General features: G+C 35.9%; 1 protein-coding gene across 1 annotated transcript in view; it reads right to left on the bottom strand.

The window, feature by feature from the left end:
- Positions 1-2,053: 2,053 nt before the first annotated feature.
- LOC142338076 (uncharacterized) overlaps positions 2,054-27,374 on the bottom strand; it is a 200,544-nt gene continuing 175,223 nt past the window's right edge. The window contains exons 22-25 of the mRNA XM_075387709.1: positions 24,512-24,714; positions 21,406-21,683; positions 20,559-20,758; positions 2,054-3,314 (exon numbers count right to left, since the gene is read on the bottom strand). Coding sequence (XP_075243824.1) covers positions 2,929-3,314; positions 20,559-20,758; positions 21,406-21,683; positions 24,512-24,714 — 1,067 coding nt within the window. The 3' untranslated portion in view covers positions 2,054-2,928. The remainder of the gene's footprint in view (positions 3,315-20,558; positions 20,759-21,405; positions 21,684-24,511; positions 24,715-27,374) is intronic.

Genomic DNA, 27,374 nt, shown 5'->3' with positions numbered 1-27,374 from the left:
TGTAAACATTGACTTAAATCACTTTATTCGATTAACCAATCAGAGATCAGTGACAATGATGTTATAAATGATATTTAGCGGATTATTTACTTTAACCCAATTGTTTGCATAGTGAAACCATATTGTATTTAGAACCATTAGAAACTGTTACAAAGAGCAGTTGGCTCTCAGACAGACTAAAATTTGATTCTTTAACAATTTTAGTCTTTTTGTTAAGTTTGCTAGATCTTAAGATCTCGAGCGTTATAAGTTAGTTGAGCTTTCTTAACAAGAAGTTAGCAACAGTACTAGCTTTGGGCTGAAGCCTTACAAACTTCAGCACGAGATTGGATATAGATTATCACCAAGGATTTTCTTAACTTCAATCACAAAAAAATAAAGTTACAGTCCTTTATTACAACTGAGCGACTAATAGTTACTACGCGAGTGTTAGTCGATAGCAACCGAGTGAAGAACCAGGCCGGCGTAAAACTCGAGAACCAGGCCGCGAAGTTGGGTTCCGCTGAGATTCTTGAGCAGCCGCAACATCAGCAGTTGCTATTTCTATTTCATATCCTAGCGAGTCAATGAAGACAGTTTTTATTATGTCGCAAATCTGCTTGCTAATTCAGACATTGAAGTTTATGGTATTAACAAGCAACCCTTAATTTAATTTGTGCACCCTTAATTTAGAATATGATATAATTAGAAAACTGAGAATAGTTCTTAGAAGCTTTTAACTGTCGCCATTTTTTCAGCCAGATTGATCTTCTGTTCAATGAATTTTCCTTGTCCATTAAACGCTGGTGGCTTTTGTACAAAAATCGATGCAAAAATTTTGTGAGCCTGCCTTAGCTATTTACTACTTTTTTTAAAATTTTAAACCGTTCGTTAAGTCTCACTGTCAGAACGTTTTTTTTTTTTCATTTTTTGAATAAAAAATGTTTTTGGGCAAAAAAATTCTGCAATTCGTGTGTTAGCCACGACTAAAGAGTTCTTAAAATTTTGAGCAATTATCTCAACGTTGTGAGCTGGCGTTTGTTATTCAACAATTTTCTTGAAAATGTCGATGAATTAGTCTAACTTATCTTTGTCATTCTCACATAGGTACATTTACCATCATTCTGCAAGAGCAAGATCTCTGTTAAAATTGAAAGTTCAGAAAACTCTAAATTTCTTGTCGTTATCATGTTATCACTCTTATTTTTCAATGATAAGTTTGAATAACGATTACAATAGAGCGGTCTGTTTTGGGAGTTAAAATGAGTTGTTGTGACTTTTCGATTGGCTATTTGATCTTTAGAAAAGAATGAAACAGTGATCAATTAGCGAAAACGTTTCATCAGTACATGTATTTGCATCCCCCAAGATAACAATTTTTAATCCAGAATTTGATTAAAAACTGTCTAGTTTATCTTTTTCTGTCTTGCTCAGATAGTGAATGTTGTGATCGGTAAGCTAAATGACGTATATAGGAAACCTCAACAAATAAATTTTCATTCAGATATCCACTTATTTCAACTCAAATGAATTTTAAAATGCCCATCAACCGTTGCATATAATTCAATTTGATTTAAAAGAGGCTGTATTTTTCGAAACAAAGACTAAAATCTTTGTTCAGCTATGTTTCACTTACGTGTTATTGGGTGTTGTTCGCAAAAAAATATAAAAACCGTTTGAATTTGTTTAAGCTTTGGCAGTTAATGAGGAAAAATGATGGCGATCTGTTTCCCCTCTGTTTTTTTAGGTAAATGGAATACTCAATCCAATTATCCTTTTGTGGGCGTGGGTTCAATTCAATGTCACGTGAGAAATAAATGATTCAAAAATTAAAGGTGAGAAAAATCTAACATTTCTTGTTATCATGGTTATGACTCTCATTTTTCAATGATAAGTTTGACTAAAGATTACAAGAGAATGGTTTGTTTTCTAACCCAGAATTTGATTCAAAAATGTCTACTTTATCTTTTTCTGTCTTGCTCAGATAGTTAATGGTGTGGTCGGTTAGCAGCTCAGCTTACAGCTTCGCAGCTACAAAAAGATTCTTCTTGTTTCCAAATTAGTTTGCAATGAGACGTTTGACAAAACTCTATTCACGGTTATATTCTTTACAACAGCTACTAACTGATTCAAAATCAAATCACAACAGGAACAAAAGCATTTTAAATTGATCTAACGTTACTAATATTAAAATCACTTTCGAAACATGGAAGCAAAAAATATATGAGCGAAATGTGTTGCTTTGTGTAGTGAAAAGTAATCTAGTGTACAAGTGTATAAATAATTGCACTTACGGTAATATAGAGATTGGCTTGTAATAAGCCAGATTATAGATCACAGCTATAATGATAGCCTCATGGCTCACAAACTGATTGCAATTCAGTTAATTTACATATCATAGGCTTGTTTGTCTTAATTATTTTAATATCTCAAGTTATAATTACATTATTTGAGTTTTTACTTTCTTTTATAGTTTGATCAGTTTTTGCGCTCTTTTAAAAAATACCTGCCAGTAAGTGATTGAACTTTTTAGCTTGTTTGTTCATTTGCTTTCCATTCGATCGTACTGTTGTAGAATAGCATCTAGCTCTTTGCTTTCTCCTGAGATTCAAGTGTGTCGGTTTTCTCCAAATAGATTATTAAATTATGTGACCAAAATGATATTTGACTGAATATAGATATTTTGTGGCAAGATACATTCTTTGCATCAAACCAGTTTTTGCAGTAAATGTTGATCCAAGCGGAACACGCTCACCATTTCCATGCCATCTATTGAACGTTTTCGACATTGAATTCAACGAGTCTCGCTCCTCCCATTTTGATTTCAACATTCCATGCTTTCTCCACAAATGTATTCTCAAATATCGTCAAAGAATTTCCCGCGATGCTGCGACTCCGATGTTTTCAAATCATAAGCTGCAAAAAAAAATGCTGAAAGGCAACAAAAACTCAACAGTAAGTCGAGTGAGTTTGGTTAACTTTCTCTGGCAAATCTGTTAGAGAAGTTGGCTCCGTGAGTTTTGTTTCTTGGAGAATCTTGGAACCAGTGGTCTGTGAGTTGGCAAATAGAACCGGTGTTCCTGCACCTTGTTGGTTCACTCCTGGCAAGTTTGGATTGGCGTAGTCATAAATGGATTGGTGTAATGGTCTGCTGCTGTTTGAGGGCTTATTTAGGTATACACTGTTGTTGTGTGATGTCGTAATTTGTAGTAATGACTTGGTAATAAATGCCAGTTGTGTCGATATGTTTGACTCCATTTCGTCCATTCGTGTCTCTAATTTCGCCATCCTCGAGTGAAGCAACTTCACCTCAGCACGGCTCAGATTGGACGAACCTATTGCACAGAGAAAACATAGCTGGCAGATTTCTGGAAAATAGCCTCCGTTGACCTCACTAACTGTCTTTGGGATTGAAACCGTTAGAAAAAAACTAAAGAGAAAAATTAACGACAGTCGCATAATTTTTCTAAGTGTTAAAAAGTGCTCTAATTTCTTCTGCAGTTCCATTAGATTAGATAAAAGTTGTGAATTATTTTTTAAATTGGAGAACAATAGGCTCAATACTAATGCCAGTTAGCAGTATACTCTTTGGCTCATTGGCGACAGCCTAGTTTTCTAAGTGTCAAAAAGTGTTCTACTTTGGTCCGCAGTTTCATTTGATTCAATAAATTTGGCGAGTTCAGCTTCTATATTGGAGGAAAAAAAAACTTAATAATAATATCAATTAGCAGTATACTCTAAAGAACTCTGATAACTTAATGCACCAAGTCTTTAAACATGCTCTTAGTGCCTGGGCTTTATTGGTTTATCCCGTTTCTCTTGATTTCGCATTCTACCTTCAACGTATTTGAGTATAGTTGCTGAATCAATTCTAATTTCCATGCAGTTGAAACAGAGTGACGTAAGTCAGAAGTCAAACGTGAAAAAAGGTGACTTAAAAAAACGAAAAAGATAAAACGAATTTAAAAAAAAATAGCGGGAAAAACTCGATTAACAATCCAGAACATTGTCTGAAAAACTAGCTGACCAGCACACCAATTGAATAAATGCAGCCGAACAGATAGTCGCAAACTTAGACGAATCCAAAAACACTGGCATTGATAAAATTCTTGCAGCTAAAATTGAGAAAGCCAGAAATTATCCATTTAAATATACCCTTCACTGAAGCACACGCTTTGAGAAGGCTGTTTTGTCCCCTAAACCATTCAATAACATGGGTTCAAGCCCCAAAATGTTTCACTCGTAAAAAGCAAAAACTATTTAAAATTTGCTATAATTCGTGATTATTATATCATCAAAACATTGTTTTTCACTGTAAACAATCAAGTAACGCAACTGCAAGCCACAAAAAGGTATCAGTCTCTTCTATACTTCAAAAAACTTCGCATTATTTCAATGTTGCTCAAATTGTTGATCTGATTATCTTGAAAACCGTTTCAATCTCTCTACAGTCTATCCAGTAACACATCTTCAAGCGATAAAAAGTTTCACTGTCCATTTAACATCAATAAACTAAAAAAAACCCGAAAAAATTTAAGAACTCTTTTGAAAAGTCGCCAAAATTTGCGATACCTATATCGTTACAATGAATTCGTTGTCTCTATCAACTTATTAAGTTGCCCATTCTAATGCCCTTAAAAGTTTCATTTGCCCATAAAGCACGAAACAATCAAAAAACGACAAAATCCTCAAAATATTTCTTTGTCTCTAGATACCATCCATTAGCCTATCTTCAAGTTTGTTTCATTGACCCCTAGAGATTAAAACTCAAAAATTGACAAAAAATATACAAATCTTTTAAAAGACCGACAAGTTATAACAAAAACTTGCTAAATTTAATAATTTTAAAATCCTCAACGACATTTCATTGTCTCTAAATACTATTCAGTAACCCATATTGAATCCAAAACGCCGATGATAATTTAGTCTGAACATCAGGGCTTGAAAATTAGAAACTCAGAATATAGGCGGCAGATTGCCGGGAATAGCTGCGAAATAGTTGAAAAAGTTATCACCACCACCTAAAAAACCCATGTTTGATTCAAAGGGGGTTTGATTGAGAACATTTTGAGTGTAAAAGGTTCGAACCCCTGATCTCCGGCGTCAGAAATCAAAGCATTATCTACTCGGCCATCAGGCCTCTGTTTTCGGTTATCTTACAATGAACTTCGTTTTAGCAAGAGACAGAATTTAAAAACAAAAGCAATTTAGGTCACGCAAAAAGAAAAGATGAAGCTTGAAAAATCCACCTAAAAAGTCAAGAGACAAAATGTTCTAGAACAAAGTCGGAGCAAACTCAAGTTCTAGTTCTATCGTCGGACGACGAAACAAAAAATTCTAGCCCGTAGAATACCAGAAACGACTCCAAGCGTCGTACAATATAATCTCTAACTTAACCTTGCCAAAACCGAATATCAGAAGACACGGGGGGTGGGGTGCTGTTGCCGGCATTGGGATGGGGTCCAGGTAGTTCTAGATCGATAGCTTGCTGGGGGTGGTATGTGGGGCGATGTTGGTAGGTAGGTCGGGGGAGGTGTGGATGTAGGTAGGTGTCGCGTGCGGGATGGTAAGGTAAGTGGGGGTTGGAGGCAGGTGTACATAGGTGCCCCCTGGGAGGGGGCGTGAGTAGGTGGGAGATAGGCAGGGGAGAGGTGTTATTAGGCAGAGGTTTGGTAGGTAGGTGGCGGGGGTCTGACCTCCTTGCCCTGAATAATGCCAGCAGCTGCTATTTAATGTGCATTACAAACTGAATTGAAGTCAAATGTCTGAAAACAGAAGTTAACGTTCAAAAACGGAGGTAAAGAGTCGAATAGAAAGAAGTCAAAATTCAAAAGTCAGGAACAAAATTGCTTTCTGTAAAAATATCAGGACAAGTCTTGGAATACAATCCAAAGAAATAAAGGATCCTTTCCGTTTGTGCCCTTCAAGCTTAGTGGCCGCATATTATTTGCACCCCCCCCCCCCGACGCAAGAGCCAAACTTTTAAATACTGATTTACTCTGTAATGGCACGTGTTCTGTAACTGGGGGCGCATAACGTACTGGGGGGGGGGGTATGGCACGAACCAAAAAGATTCTAAACTAATTAGTTAATGAGCTGAAAATTTTTTACTGCAATATCAAACTCAGAGAGTCAAAAAAGCCCACGACCCTAAATGCGCAAGAGTAAAACGAAAATTATTTTAAAAATTTGTTTCCAAGATCAAGCGTTTTAAGAATCATTAAAAATGACACTATATCAAAACATTGGCTCTACGCATTCTTAGAGTGAGTACAAAATAAAACAACCCTGTGGGAATCAACAACAGACAGACAAAAAAACGGTTAATAAAAACGGTAATAAAGAAATTGGAAATATTTTTGAAAGTGAGGGTCGTCAAAGGGTTGTCAGACTGAGGGTCGTGAAACCACATAAGTACAAGCCAACATTCACAGCCGTAAAAAAACAATAGATAAACTATAGAAAACATCAGAACAATTTGGCAGTTCTAATGGTTCTAAAAAGTGACATTAGAAATACAAATGAAGGCAGGATAACACAAAATCATCTAAGCAATTTGAAAACTGTGTCTAGGTAAAACATAGCCAGCAGATTGCCGGAAAATAGGCACGATACAGGCTTCAGGCCTTCCATGGTTTTGAAGCAACTAAAAAAAGATAGACAGATTGACCACCAGTCCTTTAATGGACCACTAGAATTTTTGGGTTAGATCCTGTCTGTCATTTTTATGAGACACATACGCTCTATAAGGAAAAACCCTAAGGGAGCTTTTCAAAAATAATATTCGAAACCATAAAATCAAGACTCTAATACTCAAGAATTAGGGAAAATACGTTTGGCAATACTTAGATGCAAACTATTGATCTTTAACTAGTAAATTGTCATAAAATTTGAAGTTCATTAAGTGATTTCACAAGCCATTTTTAAAGTGATGTAAGTTCCCAGTAACTTCACCACTCTAAGTACTTGAAGGACTACCAAACGCGGCTAAGAAATCTAATGAAACTTGATGACCACTGAATTTTACCTGTTTATCCCGTTTTGAAAGCTCAAAGTCATGAAAAGTCATCAAAGTCAGGGAAGTCAGGGTAAGACGAAACAAAAATCTGTTGGACGAAGTAAAACAAAAATCGAAGCACTATAATAGCCGCCTGGAATTGCTGACGCGGCTATTAAAAAACGTTAGCTAAAAGTTGGGAGCTAAGTTTATAGTTACATTGATTAACTAAATCCGCATTAGCAACCGATGAGAATTGTCATTAATGGGATTAGGTGATAAGACAGTAATCGGTACAACAAATACTACCAAAACTCAGAAATTCAATATCTTTAAAAGAGAACAGCTTATAAGTCACAGAAAGCAAAAGCTACGGACAAACAATTATTTCGATGAACTGAAACCGCATTAGCAAACTATGAGACCTGCCATTAATATTAAGTGCGAAAAAATAGACCTGCGTGCCGTATAATAGAGATAGAAACAGATACAGATATAAGTTGAAAAGTTATCGGCGCCGATCAAAAAGTATGTAAAAAACACAGCAAAAAATTAATAAAGCTTGTTAAAATTCATTGCGCAGAAGCCTTTTCATTAGGGACCCTTATTACACATATGGTTTCCTTTGAGCTTCAACTTATTCAAAATAAGCTTAAATTTTGAAGTGCAAAAGTCATATTAATGTGTGAGGTAACTCAGTTATGATCAAAATCTAATCATGCAAAAAAAAATTTTGCCAGAGAGAGAGAGAGAGAGAGAAAAAAAAGACTTCACGCGCGCAAAAGCTGTTAGTGAGAGGAAAAAGTCATTCAGAGAGTTTGACTTTTCAGCTTTGCTGTGTGAACAAATGTAAAACGAAAAAATTTTGGGTTAGAACCTGTCTGTCATTTTTATGAGACACATACGCTCTATAAGTAAAAAGCCCTAAGGGAGCTTTTCAAAATAATATTCGAAACCATAAAATCAAAATCCTAATACTCAAGAATTAGGGAAAATACGTTTGGCAATACTTAGATGCACACTAGTAATTTGTCATAAAATTTAAAGTTCATTAAGTGATTTCACAAGCCATTTTTAAAGTGATGTAAGTTCCCAGTAACTTCACCACTCTAAGTACTTGAAGGACTACCAAACGCGGCTAAGAAATCTATTCAAACTTGATGCCCACTGAATTTTACCTGTTTATCCCGTTTTGAAAGCTCAAAGTCATGAAAAGTCATCAGAGTCATGGAAGTCAGGGTAAGACGAAACAAAAATCTGTTGGACGAAGTAAAACAAAAATCGGAGCGCTATAATAGCCACCTGGAATTGCTGACGCGGCTATTAAAAAACGTTAGCCAAAAGTTGGAGCTAAGTTTATAGTTACATTGATTAACTAAATCCGCATTAGCAACCGATGAGAATTGTCATTAATGGGATTAAGTGATAAGACAGTAATCGGTACAACAAATACTACCAAAACTCAGAAGTTCAATATTTTTAAAAACGAACAGCTTATAAGTCACAGAAAGCAAAAGCTACGGACTGAAACAATTATTTCCATGAACTGAAACCACATTAGCATACGATGAGACCTGCCATTAAGAAGATTAAGTGCGAAAAAACAGACCTGCGTGCCGTACAATAGAGATAGAAACAGATACAGATATAAGTTGAAAAGTTATCGGCGCCGATCACAAAGTATGTAAAAAATACAGCACAAAATTAATAAAGCTTGTTAAAATTCATTGCGCAGAAGCCTTTTCATTAGGGACCCTTATTACACATATGATTTCCTTTGAGCTTAAACTTATTCAAAATAAACTTAAATTTGGAAGTGCAAAAGTCAAATTAATGTGTGAGGTAACTCAGTTATGATCAAAATCTAACCATGCAAAAAGAATTTTGCCAGAGAGAGAGAGAGAGAGAGAGAGAGAGAGAAAAGACTTCACGCGCGGAAAAGCCGTTAGTGAGAGGAAAAAGTAATTCAGAGAGTTTGACTTTTCAGCTTTGCTATGAGAACAAATGTGAAACGAAAAATTATGGGTTAGATCCTGTCTGTCATTTTTATGAGACACATACGCTCTATAAGGAAAAATCCTAAGGGAGCTTTTCAAAAATAATATTCGAAACCATAAAATCAAGACTCTAATACTCAAGAATTAGGGAAAATACGTTTGGCAATACTTAGATGCAAACTATTGATCTTTAACTAGTAAATTGTCATAAAATTTGAAGTTCATTAAGTGATTTCACAAGCCATTTTTAAAGTGATGTAAGTTCCCAGTAACTTCACCACTCTAAGTACTTGAGGGACTACCAAACGCGGCTAAGAAATCTAATGAAACTTGATGACCACTGAATTTTACCTGTTTATCCCGTTTTGAAAGCTCAAAGTCATGAAAAGTCATCAAAGTCAGGAAAGTCAGGGTAAGACGAAACCGAAATCTGTTGGAGGAAGTAAAACAAAAATCGGAGCACTATAATAGCCGCCTGGAATTGCTGACGCGGCTATTAAAAAACGTTAGCTAAAAAAGTTGGGAGCTAAGTTTATAGTTACATTGATTAACTAAATCCGCATTAGCAACCGATGAGAATTGTCATTAATGGGATTAGGTGATAAGACAGTAATCGGTACAACAAATACTACCAAAACTCAGAAATTCAATATCTTTAAAAGAGAACAGCTTATAAGTCACAGAAAGCAAAAGCTACGGACAAACAATTATTTCGATGAACTGAAACCGCATTAGCAAACTATGAGACCTGCCATTAATATTAAGTGCGAAAAAATAGACCTGCGTGCCGTATAATAGAGATAGAAACAGATACAGATATAAGTTGAAAAGTTATCGGCGCCGATCAAAAAGTATGTAAAAAACACAGCAAAAAATTAATAAAGCTTGTTAAAATTCATTGCGCAGAAGCCTTTTCATTAGGGACCCTTATTACACATATGGTTTCCTTTGAGCTTCAACTTATTCAAAATAAGCTTAAATTTTGAAGTGCAAAAGTCATATTAATGTGTGAGGTAACTCAAGTTATGATCAAAATCTAACCATGCAAAAAAAATTTTGCCAGAGAGAGAGAGAGAGAGAAAAGACTTCACGCGCGCAAAAGCTGTTAGTGAGAGGAAAAAGTCATTCAGAGAGTTTGACTTTTCAGCTTTGCTGTGTGAACAAATGTAAAACGAAAAAATTTTGGGTTAGAGCCTGTCTGTCATTTTTATGAGACACATACGCTCTATAAGTAAAAAGCCCTAAGGGAGCTTTTCAAAATAATATTCGAAACCATAAAATCAAGATTCTAATACTCAAGAATTAGGGAAAATACGTTTGGCAATACTTAGATGCACACTAGTAATTTGTCATAAAATTTAAAGTTCATTAAGTGATTTCACAAGCCATTTTTAAAGTGATGTAAGTTCCCAGTAACTTCACCACTCTAAGTACTTGAAGGACTACCAAACGCGGCTAAGAAATCTAATCAAACTTGATGCCCACTGAATTTTACCTGTTTATCCCGTTTTGAAAACTCAAAGTCATGAAAAGTCATCAGAGTCATGGAAGTCAGGGTAAGACGAAACAAAAATCTGTTGGACGAAGTAAAACAAAAATCGGAGCGCTATAATAGCCACCTGGAATTGCTGACGCGGCTATTAAAAAACGTTAGCCAAAAGTTGGAGCTAAAATTATAGTTACAATGATTAACTAAATCCGCATTAGCAACCGATGAGAATTGTCATTAATGGGATTAAGTGATAAGACAGTAATCGGTACAGCAAATACTACCAAAACTCAGAAGTTCAATATTTTTAAAAACGAACAGCTTATAAGTCACAGAAAGCAAAAGCTACGGACTGAAACAATTATTTCAATGAACTGAAACCACATTAGCAAACGATGAGCCCTGCCATTAAGAAGATTAAGAGCGAAAAAACAGACCTGCGTGCCGTATAATAGAGATAGAAACAGATACAGATATAAGTTGAAAAGTTATCGGCGCCGATCACAAAGTATGTAAAAAACACAGCAAAAAATTAATAAAGCTTGTTAAAATTCATTGCGCAGAAGCCTTTTCATTAGGGACCCTTATTACACATATGATTTCCTTTGAGCTTAAACTTATTCAAAATAAATTTAAATTTGGAAGTGCAAAAGTCATATTAATGTGTGAGGTAACTCAAGTTATGATCAAAATCTAACCATGCAAAAAAAATTTTGCCAGAGAGAGAGAGAGAGAGAGAGAAAAGACTTCACGCGCGCAAAAGCCGTTAGTGAGAGGAAAAAGTCATTCAGAGAGTTTCACTTTTCAGCTTTGCTGTGAGAAATGTGAAGCGAAAAATTTTGGGTTAGATCCTGTCTGTCATTTTTATGAGACACATACGCTCTATAAGTAAAAAGCCCTAAGGGAGCTTTTCAAAATAATATTCGAAACCATAAAAACAAGATTCTAATACTCAAGAATTAGGGAAAATACGTTTGGCAATACTTAGATGCACACTAGTAATTTGTCATAAAATTTAAAGTTCATTAAGTGATTTCACAAGCCATTTTTAAAGTGATGTAAGTTCCCAGTAACTTCACCACTCTAAGTACTTGAAGGACTACCAAACGCGGCTAAGAAATCTAATCAAACTTGATGCCCACTGAATTTTACCTGTTTATCCCGTTTTGAAAACTCAAAGTCATGAAAAGTCATCAGAGTCATGGAAGTCAGGGTAAGACGAAACAAAAATCTGTTGGACGAAGTAAAACAAAAATCGGAGCGCTATAATAGCCACCTGGAATTGCTGACGCGGCTATTAAAAAACGTTAGCCAAAAGTTGGAGCTAAGTTTATAGTTACAATGATTAACTAAATCCGCATTAGCAACCGATGAGAATTGTCATTAATGGGATTAAGTGATAAGACAGTAATCGGTACAGCAAATACTACCAAAACTCAGAAGTTCAATATTTTTAAAAACGAACAGCTTATAAGTCACAGAAAGCAAAAGCTACGGACTGAAACAATTATTTCAATGAACTGAAACCACATTAGCAAACGATGAGACCTGCCATTAAGAAGATTAAGAGCGAAAAAACAGACCTGCGTGCCGTATAATAGAGATAGAAACAGATACAGATTTAAGTTGAAAAGTTATCGGCGCCGATCACAAAGTATGTAAAAAACACAGCAAAAAATTAATAAAGCTTGTTAAAATTCATTGCGCAGAAGCCTTTTCATTAGGGACCCTTATTACACATATGATTTCCTTTGAGCTTAAACTTATTCAAAATAAATTTAAATTTGGAAGTGCAAAAGTCATATTAATGTGTGAGGTAACTCAAGTTATGATCAAAATCTAACCATGCAAAAAAAATTTTGCCAGAGAGAGAGAGAGAGAGAGAGAGAAAAGACTTCACGCGCGCAAAAGCCGTTAGTGAGAGGAAAAAGTCATTCAGAGAGTTTCACTTTTCAGCTTTGCTGTGAGAAATGTGAAGCGAAAAATTTTGGGTTAGATCCTGTCTGTCATTTTTATGAGAAACATACGCTCTATAAGTAAAAAGCCCTAAGGGAGCTTTTCAAAATAATATTCGAAACCATAAAATCAAGACTCTAATACTCAAGAATTAGGGAAAATACGTTTGGCAATACTTAGATGCACACTAGTAATTTGTCATAAAATTTAAAAATCATTAAGTGATTTCACAAGCCATTTTTAAAGTGATGTAAGTTCCCAGTAACTTCACCACTCTTAAGTACTTGAAGGACTACCAAACGCGGCTAAGAAATCTAATCAAACTTGATGCCCACTGAATTTTACCTGTTTATCCCGTTTTGAAAGCTCAAAGTCATGAAAAGTCATCAGAGTCATGGAAGTCAGGGTAAGACGAAACAAAAATCTGTTGGACGAAGTAAAACAAAAATCGGAGCGCTATAATAGCCACCTGGAATTGCTGACGCGGCTATTAAAAAACGTTAGCCAAAAGTTGGAGCTAAGTTTATAGTTACAATGATTAACTAAATCCGCATTAGCAACCGATGAGAATTGTCATTAATGGGATTAAGTGATAAGACAGTAATCGGTACAGCAAATACTACCAAAACTCAGAAGTTCAATATTTTTAAAAACGAACAGCTTATAAGTCACAGAAAGCAAAAGCTACGGACTGAAACAATTATTTCAATGAACTGAAACCACATTAGCAAACGATGAGACCTGCCATTAAGAAGATTAAGAGCGAAAAAACAGACCTGCGTGCCGTATAATAGAGATAGAAACAGATACAGATATAAGTTGAAAAGTTATCGGCGCCGATCACAAAGTATGTAAAAAACACAGCAAAAAATTAATAAAGCTTGTTAAAATTCATTGCGCAGAAGCCTTTTCATTAGGGACCCTTATTACACATATGATTTCCTTTGAGCTTAAACTTATTCAAAATAAATTTAAATTTGGAAGTGCAAAAGTCATATTAATGTGTGAGGTAACTCAAGTTATGATCAAAATCTAACCATGCAAAAAAAATTTTGCCAGAGAGAGAGAGAGAGAGAGAGAGAAAAGACTTCACGCGCGCAAAAGCCGTTAGTGAGAGGAAAAAGTCATTCAGAGAGTTTCACTTTTCAGCTTTGCTGTGAGAAAAGTGAAGCGAAAAATTTTGGGTTAGATCCTGTCTGTCATTTTTATGAGAAACATACGCTCTATAAGTAAAAAGCCCTAAGGGAGCTTTTCAAAATAATATTCGAAACCATAAAATCAAGACTCTAATACTCAAGAATTAGGGAAAATACGTTTGGCAATACTTAGATGCACACTAGTAATTTGTCATAAAATTTAAAAATCATTAAGTGATTTCACAAGCCATTTTTAAAGTGATGTAAGTTCCCAGTAACTTCACCACTCTTAAGTACTTGAAGGACTACCAAACGCGGCTAAGAAATCTAATCAAACTTGATGCCCACTGAATTTTACCTGTTTATCCCGTTTTGAAAGCTCAAAGTCATGAAAAGTCATCAGAGTCATGGAAGTCAGGGTAAGACGAAACAAAAATCTGTTGGACGAAGTAAAACAAAAATCGGAGCGCTATAATAGCCACCTGGAATTGCTGACGCGGCTATTAAAAACGTTAGCCAAAAGTTGGAGCTAAGTTTATAGTTACAATGATTAACTAAATCCGCATTATCAACCGATGAGAATTGTCATTAATGGGATTAAGTGATAAGACAGTAATCGGTACAACAAATACTACCAAAACTCAGAAGTTCAATATTTTTAAAAACGAACAGCTTATAAGTCACAGAAAGCAAAAGCTACGGACTGAAACAATTATTTCGATGAACTGAAACCACATTAGCAAACGATGAGACCTGCCATTAAGAAGATTAAGAGCGAAAAAACAGACCTGCGTGCCGTATAATAGAGATAGAAACAGATACCGATATAAGTTGAAAAGTTATCGGCGCCGATCACAAAGTATGTAAAAAACACAGCAAAAAATAAATAAAGCTTGTTAAAATTCATTGCGCAGAAGCCTTTTCATTAGGGACCCTTATTACACATATGATTTCCTTTGAGCTTAAACTTATTCAAAATAAATTTAAATTTGGAAGTGCAAAAGTCATATTAATGTGTGAGGTAACTCAGTTATGATCAAAATCTAAGCATGCAAAAAAAATTTTGCCAGAGAGAGAGATAGAGAGAAAAGACTTCACGCGCGCAAAAGCCGTTAGTGAGAGGAAAAAGTCATTCAGAGAGTTTCACTTTTCAGCTTTGCTGTGAGAAATGTGAAGCGAAAAATTTTGGGTTAGATCCTGTCTGTCATTTTTATGAGACACATACGCTCTATAAGTAAAAAGCCCTAAGGGAGCTTTTCAAAATAATATTCGAAACCATAAAATCAAGAATCTAATACTCAAGAATTAGGGAAAATACGTTTGGCAATACTTAGATGCACACTAGTAATTTGTCATAAAATTTAAAAATCATTAAGTGATTTCACAAGCCATTTTTAAAGTGATGTAAGTTCCCAGTAAATTCACAACTCTAAGTACTTGAAGGACTACCAAACGCGGCTAAGAAATCTAATGAAACTTGATGCCCACTGAATTTTACCTGTTTATCCCGTTTTGAAAGCTCAAAGTCATGAAAAGTCATCAAAGTCATGGAAGTCAGGGTAAGACGAAACAAAAGTCTGTTGGACGAAGTAAAACAAAAATCGGAGCGCTATAATAGCCGCCTGGAATTGCTGACGCGGCTATTAAAAAACGTTAGCTAAAAGTTGGAAATAAGTTTATCGTTACATTGATTAACTAAATCCGCATTAGCAACCGATGAGAATTGTCATTAATGGGATTAAGTGATAAGACAGTAATCGGTACAACAAATACTACCAAAACTCAGAAATTCAATATTTTTAAAAACGAACAGCTTATAAGTCACAGAAAGCAAAATCTACGGACTGAAACAAATTATTTCGAGGAACTGAAACCACATTAGCAAACGATGAGACCTGCCATTAAGAAGATTAAATGCGAAAGAATAGACCTGCGTGCCGTATAAAAGAGATAGAAACAGATACAGATATAAGCTGAAAAAGTTATTGGCGCCGCTTAAAAAGTATGTAAAAAATACAGCAATAAATTAATAAAGCTTGTTAAAATTCATTGCGCAGAAGCCTTTTCATTAGGGACCCTTATTACACATATGGTTTCCTTTGAGCTTAAACTTATTCAAAATAAACTTAAATTTGGAAGTGCAAAAGTCAAATTAATGTGTGAGGTAACTCAGTTATGATCCAAATCTAACCATGCAAAAAAAATTTTGCCAAAGAGAGAGAGAGAGAGAGAGAGAGAGAAACGCGCGCAAAAGCCGTAAGTGAGAGGAAAAAGTCATTCAGAGAGTTTGACTTTTCAGCTTTGCTGTGAGAAATGTGAAGCGAAAAATTTTGGGTTAGATCCTGTCTGTCATTTTTATGAGACACATACGCTCTATAAGTAAAAAGCCCTAAGGGAGCTTTTCAAAATAATATTCGAAACCATAAAATCAAGACTGTAATACTCAAGAATTAGGGAAAATACGTTTGGCAATACTTAGATGCACACTAGTAATTTGTCATAAAATTTAAAAATCATTAAGTGATTTCACAAGCCATTTTTAAAGTGATGTAAGTTCCCAGTAACTTCCCAACCCTAAGTACTTGAAGGACTACCAAACGCGGCTAAGAAATCTAATGAAACTTGATGCCCACTGAATTTTACCTGTTTATCCCGTTTTGAAAGCTCAAAGTCATGAAAAGTCATCAAAGTCATGGAAGTCAGGGTAAGACGAAACAAAAATCTGTTGGACGAAGTAAAACAAAAATCGGAGCGCTATAATAGCCGCCTGGAATTGCTGACGCGGCTATTAAAAAACGTTAGCTAAAAGTTGGAAATAAGTTTATAGTTACATTGATTAACTAAATCCGCATTAGCAACCGATGAGAATTGTCATTAATGGGATAAAGTGATAAGACAGTAATCGGTACAAAAAATACTACCAAAACTCAGAAATTCAATATTTTTAAAAACGAACAGCTTATAAGTCACAGAAAGCAAAATCTACGGACTGAAACAATTATTTCGATGAACTGAAACCACATTAGCAAACGATGAGACCTGCCATTAAGAAGATTAAGTGCGAAAGAATAGACCTGCGTGCCGTATAAAAGAGATAGAAACAGATACAGATATAAGTTGAAAAGTTATCGGCGCCGCTCAAAAAGTATGTAAAAAATACAGCAATAAATTAATAAAGCTTGTTAAAATTCATTGCGCAGAAGCCTTTTCATTAGGGACCCTTATTACACATATGGTTTCCTTTGAGCTTAAACTTATTCAAAATAAGCTTAAATTTTGAAGTGCAAAAGTCATATTAATGTGTGAGGTAACTCAGTTATGATCAAAATCTAATCATGCAAAAAAAAATTTTGCCAGAGACAGAGAGAGAGAAAAGACTTCACGCGCGCAAAAGCCGTTAGTGAGAGGAAAAAGTCATTCAGAGAAATTGACTTTTCAGCTTTGCTGTGTGAACAAATGTAAAACGAAAAAATTTTGGGTTAGATCCTGTCTGTCATTTTTATGAGACACATATGCTCTATAAGTAAAAAGCCCTAAGGCAGCTTTTCAAAATTATATTCGAAACCATAAAATCAAGACTCTAATACTCAAGAATTAGGGAAAATACGTTTGGCAATACTTAGATGCACACTAGTAATTTGTCATAAAATTTAAAAACCATTAAGTGATTTCACAAGCCATTTTTAAAGTGATGTAAGTTCCCAGTAACTTCACAACCCTAAGTACTTGAAGGACTACCAAACGCGGCTAAGAAATCTAATGAAACTTGATGCCCACTGAATTTTACCTGTTTATCCCGTTTTGAAAGCTCAAAGTAATGAAAAGTCATCAAAGTCATGGAAGTCAGGGTAAGACGAAACAAAAATCTGTTGGATGAAGTAAAACAAAAATCGGAGCGCTATAATAGCCGCCTGGAATTGCTGACGCGGCTATTAAAAAACGTTAGCTAAAAGTTGGAGCTAAGTTTATAGTTACTTTGATTAACTAAATCCGCATTAGCAACCGATGAGAATTGTCATTAATGGGATTAAGTGATAAGACAGTAATCGGTACAACAAATACTACCAAAACTCAGAAATTCAATATTTTTAAAAACGAACATCTTATAAGTCACAGAAAGCAATAGCTACAGACTGAAACAATTATTTCGATCAACTGAAACAACATTAGCAAACGATGGGACCTGCCATTAAGAAGATTAAGTGCGAAATAATAGACCGTGCCGTATAATAGAGATAGAAACAGATACAGATATAAGTTGAAAAGTTATGGGCGCCGCTCAAAAACTATGTAAAAAATACAGCAACAAATTAATAAAGCTTGTTAAAATTCATTGCGCAGAAGCCTTTTCATTAGGGACCCTTATTACACACATGAGTTCCTCTGAGCTTAAACTTATTCAAAATAAAATTAAACTTTAAAGTGCAAGTCATATTATTGTGTGAGGTAACTCAGTTATGATCAAAATCTAATCATGCAAAAAAACTTTTGCCAGAGAGAGAGAGAGAGAGAGAGAGAGAGAAAACTTCACGAGCGCAAAAGCCGTTAGTGAGAGGAAAAAGTAATTCGGAGAGTTTGGCTTTTCAGCTTTGCTGTGTGAACAAATGTACAACGAAAAAGAGCGTCAGACGACGAAACAAAAAAACCAAGAGCACCGCAATATAGCTCCGCTCAGCTTACAGCTTCGCAGCTATAAGAAGTTAAAGTAGCGATTGCAAGAACTGAAACGGTTACTTGAGAATAAGTCAATTTTTGCAGGCGATGCAACCTGCCAATACCGAGACCACGAGGTAAGACAACAAGGTTGACGTTAAAATCTACCAAAACTTCGATAACAATCCTAGAAAAAACTTGGTGTCCAAGGTATAGAAAACATCAGCTTTGAACAGAAATAGCCTAAAGGATTAAACAAATACCCATTACCAAATAAATTTCAAAACTAGGAAAACGGTTCAGAATTAAGAGATATCTACAATTTTGACAAAAGCTAATAGTCGCTTGCGATTTAAAATTTTAAAAAAATGACACATACTCTCAGAAAAAACTAACAATTTAGCAAAAAAAGGAAAGAGGCAATTTTAAGTGGCCTTGATGTCCTGAAAACAATAAATCTATGAAGTGAGCCAAACAATCAAATTCGCTTAATCCTCTATATCAAAAGATCTGTCATCAACTATATTAAATGATAAGAACACAAAAACAAATTGCTCAAAGTTATGCTTTTCTTGACAACAAAGAGTGTAAAATAAAAGTTAAAGAAAGCATTAGATAGGCACTGTTACAATTACCTTGATTAACTGAATCCTCATTAGCAACCGATGATAACTGTCATTATGTAGATAAGTTTAAGATTAAGCGATACGACAGCAATAGCTGCGACAAATACTAGCAAAACTCAGAAATCTACTAATAATTTTTTTAATAACGAAGAACAGCATATAAGTCATAGAAAGCAATAGCTATGGATTGAAACAATTATTTCTGTAAACTTGAACCACATTTGCAAACGATGAGACCTGCCATTAGGACTATTTAATGATAAGTTGCCAAAAAGTATAACAAATAGTTTAAAAGTCATCACAGTAGGGATTGCTATGAACTGAAACGGTTAAAAAAAATCAATTTTATCAAGCGATGCAATCTGCCAAAAACGACAACAAGAGATAAGACAATGACCGACGAAGGAGATAAGAGACAAAAATCAAAGATTTAGGCAAAAAACTTCAAAAACAGAACAACTAATTAAACAGTTCAAATTAATCTTATTTTCTTCCTCTTTAAAAATAAAATGATATTAACGAAATCAAAAGGCCACGAATACCAACAGAAAACTATTTGTAACAAAACACCCAGACACTAAAAATATGAAAAAGAGTACAAAAACCGGTAAAAAAGCGTGTAAAACGGCGAAATCACAAAAATAGCGCAATATTTCATATAAAACTCTAAAATGTAATTGAAAAGATCAAAAATTCTACCAAACATACAATCAGTTTTTAATTGGGTTTTAAAAAACCATTTTACATAAAATGTAAAGTGAAAAACAGCACGTGATAAAATTTTTTTCGCTCATTTCACCAAAATTTTTGCACTTAATTTTTCGTTGTCTTTTTCAAACTGGTATGAACAAAAACTGCACTCTCTCTCCGCTCTCCAGCTGTGTTCAACAACAAAGTAAAATCAGTCTTTGCACGAGCCGTATTGTCTTTATATCCCGTTTCGGAACAACTGGACCGATTAAAAAACAGATCAACAACTCCTCTTCGAGTCGTAAAAAAGGAGAGCGCATTAATTTGAAACACGAAATGAAATGCGTGAAAACAAAGTATTTAGATCAAACTGCTGAAGATCTGAGAGAAGAGAGAGTGGATTTTTGTTCATGTCACTTTTTTGAAAGAGAGAGCGAGAAAAGTAGGCGCAAAAAAATTTACTGAGGGAGCAAATTTTTTGGTCACGTGCGGTATTTTTAAATCAGATTTTTAGTTTTCTCAACTTTTAGTTTTCTCAGGTTGAGAAAACTAAAAATCTGATTTAAAAATACCGCACGTGACCAAAAAATTTGCTCCCTCAGTAAATTTTTTTTGCGCCTACTTTTCTCGCTCTCTCTTTCAAATAAGTGACATGAACAAAAATCCACTCTCTCTTCTCTCAGATCTTCAGCAGTTTGATGTAAACACTTTGTTTTCACGCATTTCATTTCGTGTTTCAAATACACTCTAACAAAATTACCGATAAAAAACGCTCCACCAATACTCCTCGAGTCGTAAAAATAGATCACCATAACTCTTCTTCGAGTTGTAAAAAAGACAGCGCTCCGAACAATTCAAATTCTTTGAATTGTAAAGAGAGCACCAATACGATCCAAATTCTTTGGATTGAAGAAAAGCTGTGTTGTACCAATACTCCTCTACGAGTCGTAAAAAACCAAGAGCACCGCAATATACCTTCGCTCAGATTACAACTTTGCAGCTAAAATAAAGAAGAGCTCACTATAGTGCGCTCACTTAACGCTACCACAGCAGTTGAAAGTAGATTGATGAATGTGTGGCACCTACTTCTTCTAGCCAGTCCGGATGATCCCATTCCAAAGTCATCTCCACCCATTACCACTCTAGTGCCATTCCGATCCATCTGTTCGAACGACATCGAGTTCTCCTTGCTCGTGAACATGGCATCCCCTCCCACTTCGGGTGGAGGGTACGACCTTCATAAGAAGATTATGTAATTTGAAAACCAAGTAATTGAGCTCACATTTTTGAAAGCTGCAATACAAGAAAACGGTGTATTATTAAATGTAGCCGAATGAAGTATACAGCTGAAGAAAGTAGCGGATAAAGTATACATCAACCATTGCGCACAAGTTTTAATGGAATCTTAATGCTAGGAATGAAAATGAGCTCATCTTTAAATGAATCAGTTATTGCAGAAAGTAGCATTAAGGTTCCATTAAAAATTGTGAGCTATGTAGCTTCTTCTTAAGAGAAGACAAAAAAGTAAGTAGTCATCATTTGCAACAACTGGTATTAAAAACTTTTTTCCTATTTCTAGTTTCCCCTAAATTTTCATTTGTCACTGGATAAATACATTAAAACTTTTGATTAATTCTCTACTTCAAGGCGATAGGAGAAATACTGACAAAGGTGATGAACTGTCTGACAAAAAAATCAGCGCCGCAATATTTTTGATTTTTGGAAAAAAATGGTTAAAAACCCTTTGAGGACTTAGATCGTAAAATATGGCTCCCAAAATGTACTTCAAACCTTGACAACCAACTCACAGCCCAGAAGGCACTAGATGGCTCACAGAAGTAATTAATGGCACACCTCTTATTATAGAGGAATACTGGCGTACCTTTGTAGATTTATATCTGATGACGCAAATTTAGGCCCTTCCTGGGAATTCGACTTCTCTTTCTGCTGTCCAGCAGTATTAACACGACTATCCGAAGCAGAAAAATTGTTGAGCTCATTCCCACTAGGTTGAAGTGAAGTGACAGGTTGTGGGCGCGGGTGATTGATGAAGAGTCCATGTGAATTGAACAAAGCTGGTGGTATGCGGTCAAATTGTGACAACTGAGATAGAGGAATCATGTCTGCGTAGAGCTGTTTCGGACTGATATCCGCATTCGGCTAAACACATCAACGGCTTCACAAACTTCCAGTAGAAATTTCATATCTCGAAGGAAACTATATTACGCCGTGTATATCAGTGACGACGAAAGTGCCTAGCTGGATGACCAAAGTTACAGTGCATTTCCGTGCTTTCCGCTACAACCTCAAAATTTGAACCTTTAAAAAATCATAACATTAATGAGCTAACGAACAAAACATTTAAAATTGCGGAGCTGTTATAGATTAAGGACCATAATTAGTGTCAACAACTTGCCATTTTTCGATATCTCATATACAAGAGTACCTGTAGTCGCTTCATGGACCTGGAGTCTCACAATGAAAAGGAAAAACTAAACGACTAACAGAAAAATTAGCCTTTTCTAATAATTACGGTGATGTCTTAACTAGGCTTGAAAAGATTTGCCTGACTCTTGTTTTTGTTAACGGAAGACAGAAGTAAGAAAAAAAACATGCGCATGAACGAAAATCGCACTCCAATGAAAATGAAAAATGAGGCGAGTCCTCGACAGAAGCTCTCAATTAAAACTACTAAATAGCTTTTACTTAGCCTCATTAATGAGCCAACGAGACCAGGCGTTAATGAGGCTAACAAATACGGAAACAAAAAGAACTACAAAAACGGGCAATACAGAAAATCTTTTTTTATAACAAACAGTAGAAACAAGGAAAACATTTGATCCCGCCGGGATTCGAACCATTGGCCTCCCGATTCCTAACCACATACACTGCCCACTCGCACTATCAGGCCCTTCTTCTTGCAATGCTGCAACAACTTTTATATTAGCAGCAAGCTTTATTTCGGAGTGAGAGCAATAGCGATCACTAAAAAATGAAGAACGAAAGCGTGAAAAGGTCACTTCAGAAGTCAAAGAATGTTCTAGAAGAAAAGCGCAAAAACGCTCAAGCGAAAACTTTGCATAAAAAGACCAATACGTTTACAACAAATGCTATGAACTTCGTTCAAGATCAGTTAAAAACGTCTTATTTTGAAAGATTATTGAAAAATTCAAGAAAATAGACAAAATGGTTAAAATTTTCTATTTTTTTGTTTTTCTATTTTTTTTCTCGGAAAATGTTGCTTTATAACAAAGCAATTGTCATAAACTGTCAAAAGAAAATGGCTGGAAGCATAAGGTTTCAAATTTATTTCCCATCAATAGATGACATAAAACGGAAAAATAGGACAAATGTTCAAAAGATTTGAAAAATGAAACATACCCGGAAGATTGCCAGAAAATAGCCGCCGTTGATTCCCATAACCAAGATTGGGATTGAAAGAAGAGAAAAAACTAGTAAAAAAATAATTTTTGTATAAACAATTTCAAAGTCCGAACTATTTTCATGTCATTTTGGAGCTGAACGTTATCCTGTTTCGTAGTGAGACCACACACCGGCTAGCATCAACCCAAATAAGCATTAAGATGGTAACGAAGAGCAAAGTTCGAGTAACGGGAATCCAAAATTGGGCTTTATGGGTTTATCCCATTTCCATTTCTGATTTCGTTTTTTGATACTGACTCTGTTCATTTTGAATTGCTTTGCTGAGCAACTCTGTCTAAAAACCATTTTAGCAGAATGAGAGAAGTGAAACTAGTCTAGATAAGGCAAAAAGTTCACGCAAAACGTTGAACAAGCTCTGAACTAAGGTAAAGCGAAAAAAAACATATCAGGACAAGTCCTAACGTACAATTCAAAGAATTTTCATTGACTAAACAAAAAACTAGACCTAGAACAGACTATGAGTAGTGAGTCGGGAAAACTATTTCTTAAAAAAATCAGATCAAAATTACAAAAAAAACAGAAAATTAATTACAAAATGCCGCTAGTGAGAACAAAAAACCTCTAGCGAGAAATGTAAATTTGATACTAAAAAAAAATCTAGGCCTAGAATGAACTATGAATGGATTGGGAAAACCATTTAGAAAAAAATCCGATCCAAAAAACTGAAAAAAACAGTAAAAAACCAAAGTGAAATTTTCGCATGTGAACAAAAAACCACTAGCGAGAAAGCGAATTTTTGTTCAAACACCGTTTTCTCACTCTACTTGAAAATTAGAGCGAAAAAATTTCACGCCCCAAAACCACTCGCTTTTCGCTCCATTTCCTGTTTCGGTGTGACCAAAATCACTACTCCAATTTGACTTCAAAAATCATGAAAATGTGTGAACAGATCGTGAAAGAAAGACAGCGCCTCAATACAATTCAAATTCTTTGAATTGTAAAAAAAGACAGCGCGCCAATACAATTCAAATTCTTTGAATTGTAAAAAATAGGAGCGCTATAATAGCCGGCTGAGAAGCTGAAGCGGCTATTAAAAAACCTCCAAATTTGCTTAAAACTCATTTATTTTACCATAAAACTTCGGAACACAGTTACGGCAACCCTAATATTATTACTATAGCCTATTCAATCCATTAAAGCAGAAAACAATGGTTGAAAGTAAATAAAACTGCTCAAAAAAGCCGCACATGAACAAGAACTTTCTAAGAGAAAATTTTTCACACCTTAATTCTTCGCTCTCTCAAAACTAGCGGTTTGAACAAAAAACCACTCTACTCTCCTTTCAATCCACTCATCACAATTAATCAGCAGTAAGGCAACGTTTTTCACGCGTTTCTTTTCCTGCATCAATATCGAGTCCTAGGAGAACAGCGCGCCAGAACAATTCAAACTGTTTCAATGGTAAAAATAGGGCGGCAAGGCTATTAATAAAAATGCATATCTATATCTATCAATGATATATGGTCATATTCTGGAGCAAGAAGGAGATAAGATTGGTTATTAACAAATGAAAACGGACGATGTTTAGAAATACTTTGACTTACATCTCTGAGTGTGAAAGTGACCTGCAACTTCTCATAGAAACTGGCCATGAACTCCGGGTACCAATCAAGAACACTGAGTAGGTCATCGTGTTTGATCCGGTGCAGGTCACAGTATGTGAGTGCCCTCACTACATACCTACTCTTCCCAACCGCACAATTTGGAGACCCAAATGCCTCCGCGTCTCCAAACACGTCTTCAGGGCCTAGAAAACATCCTTCAATGCTAACAGATTTGTTCTTTGGATGGAAAAACCATGAACGCAACGTTTTCTCGTTATCAGTGAATAGTGCACTGACCCATCGAGATCAGTCCCCATTGCTTGATTCGATAAGCACTTTTTGGGATCCAAGCGATATTTCTACATGACAATTCAAAAAAGCCAGCTCGTTGAAAAATAGAGAGCGTTGGCATATAAAAGAACCTACGAGGGCTTCAAATGAGCTGTTAAAGAGTCTAGAAATCTGAAAGGAAAGATTAAGTTTTTGGAACTTTGGTGCTGGGTAAGAAGTAAGGATAGAAGAGAATGTTAGGTTATGGATTTTTGGTTTTATACAGTTTTAGGTTAAACGTAGGTCTTCTCAGTCACAGCAAGATGAGTATAAATATGAAAATATATACATGATATATATATATATATATATATATATATATATATATATATATCTTCTCAGCTAAACTCAGCGTGGTTCATTTCAATAATTTTGAGGGTGGTTCAGTAACAATTAAACACTGCCAGTGTTAAATTGTGGATGCATTCATATGTCTGACCAAAACATTAACCGTGAACATGATATCTGTCCCCGTCAAGGTTCCGTATATTCTGAGATCCACTTCACCGCCTCCATTCTGTCCTGCATAAAATTTTCAGCTGATGCAAGCTGGAGTTCTTGAGGGTTTGCACTTATTCATTTAGGTCCGCTGAGGCATCGTCTCTATGCAGCGCTCTTGGTGGACTGTTGATTTGCTACATTCGTAGGCCCAGGAACCAGTAAACACTCCGTCTGTCTTCTATATGAAAAAAAAGTTCTCGCGATTTCTTGGTGTGTCGGAGATTACTGTCGTGTTTCTCGATGCTGTAATGATATCATCAGTCACGACCAAAATGAAGTTCGAACCTCTCTTTCTGCTCCTGCAGACAAGAAATGATCACACCTGTTTCTGGTTAATCCATGTATCAAACTTTCCAATTTCGTTGTACCAGTTGTTAGCTGCCTGCGACAGAACATAAATTGAGTAACTTAGTCGCCAAACTCTCTTATCCTTTCCCTTGTCTTTAATTCACAAACTCTTGAGCTTTTTCCAGATACACTTCGTCAAAAAGTGAGTAAAAGAAAGCTGTCATCACATCAGATTGGTTTATCACATAGCCTTGCTTCGCTGAAGTACAATCTTGAACGTGTCTGGTTTGCAAGGATTAAGTCTCAGAGCAGTCCAGTCATTCCTCCTGTTCGAAACACTTCAGCACGTCTTCCTTTGCACTTGCTAACGTGACCACTGGTTCTCAGTTCCACTTTACAAAAACCATTTTATCGCAATTAGGTCACGGCCCGTTGATGGTATCACTAGGATGCAAGTCGCAATATCTTGGATGGTCTTTTCCCCATCCCTCATTACACGGTGCTATTGTTCTCACTCTTCACTTTAGTTGGCATTATAGACAGTCTGAGGTTAAACGTAGGTCTTCTCAGCCACAGCGAGATGAGTTCCGGTTTTTCCATAAAATGTGAAACGCTATTTGCTCGAGATCATTGTAAGGGTTCAGCTCTGTTCTATAGCGACTGTGTATCATCACTGAAGCCAACCGTCTCTGAGACAGCAACCCTCTTTATTACTGGCTGCAAGAGATCCTGCGCCCATCGCCTTCCATTAGCAGTGAATTCTTCGTAGCTTCCTGTTCAACACCTGAGCTCTCTCTCTCCCCTCAATGCTGTTTGTCTATGCAATCTGCATAATGCCATTCTTCTTTGAGTGCATGAGATGGTCCCTGTGCCTCTTCGCAGTCATCTTGGATTGAGCCCACTTCACATTCCTTGAAAGTCATATCTCGAACTAGCATGATTTTGCTTTACTTAGGTATATAAACACCCGGTTTTCCTTGCACGCAGTATCATAACTCACCACAATTGCTCACGTTCCGATCTTTCTGCTTCATGAAGACTGTGCTACCGAAAATAAATTCATTATCTATTGAACATTTAGGTTTCGAACTTCTAATAATCTGCAGGGCATCTTTCTTCTCCTCGTCTTAAAGCCAAATTTGTGATCCCGATTACACGGAGAATAGCTTCTCCATGCATCATTTTTTTAAGTCCTGTGTCGATGAGCAAGAATCTTCCGAATATTCAGCTGCACATTTCAGCTAACACATTCTGTTGTGGCGCCGCTGGTATGGTCGTCTTACAGAATGTATGCGTCTATACAGTGCATATTAAACTACTCAGAGGAAATTCTTTGCATGCAAGTGAAACAAATTATCCCCTTGTCTTAGTTTAACTCTGGTGGGGTTCCCAGGTGGTGCTTCATGCAACTATTTCCTCTCTCGAAAATGAAGCTACGTCCCAACCCACGCATCTTGAGATTGAGATACGCTTTGAAGACAACCTAGGCATACACAGAATCTTGAGTTCCCAATGGACGTCCCATCTGCTCGAGAGTATGTTGCTCCTCACACAACGTGTGCACACTACTTAAGAAACTTCTCCCTCAAGTTTCTCACCAATGATTGAATGGGCATCAATGTTTGTCACTATGTAATTTGAGCCACCGTTCTTCAAGATCTCTACCTTCCTCCCCTGGGTAAGAACTGCCTGGAGCACTTCCTCTTATTTTGTCAATGTTGGACCCAATGCCTTTGACTGTGCT

Source organism: Convolutriloba macropyga, chromosome 4 (assembly GCF_964194025.1).
Source record: "Convolutriloba macropyga chromosome 4, txConMacr16.3, whole genome shotgun sequence".
In the NCBI taxonomy this organism is placed as follows: domain Eukaryota; kingdom Metazoa; phylum Xenacoelomorpha; order Acoela; family Convolutidae; genus Convolutriloba; species Convolutriloba macropyga.
Note: the sequence above shows the minus strand (reverse complement) of the source record. Positions and strands in the feature narration are given on the sequence as shown.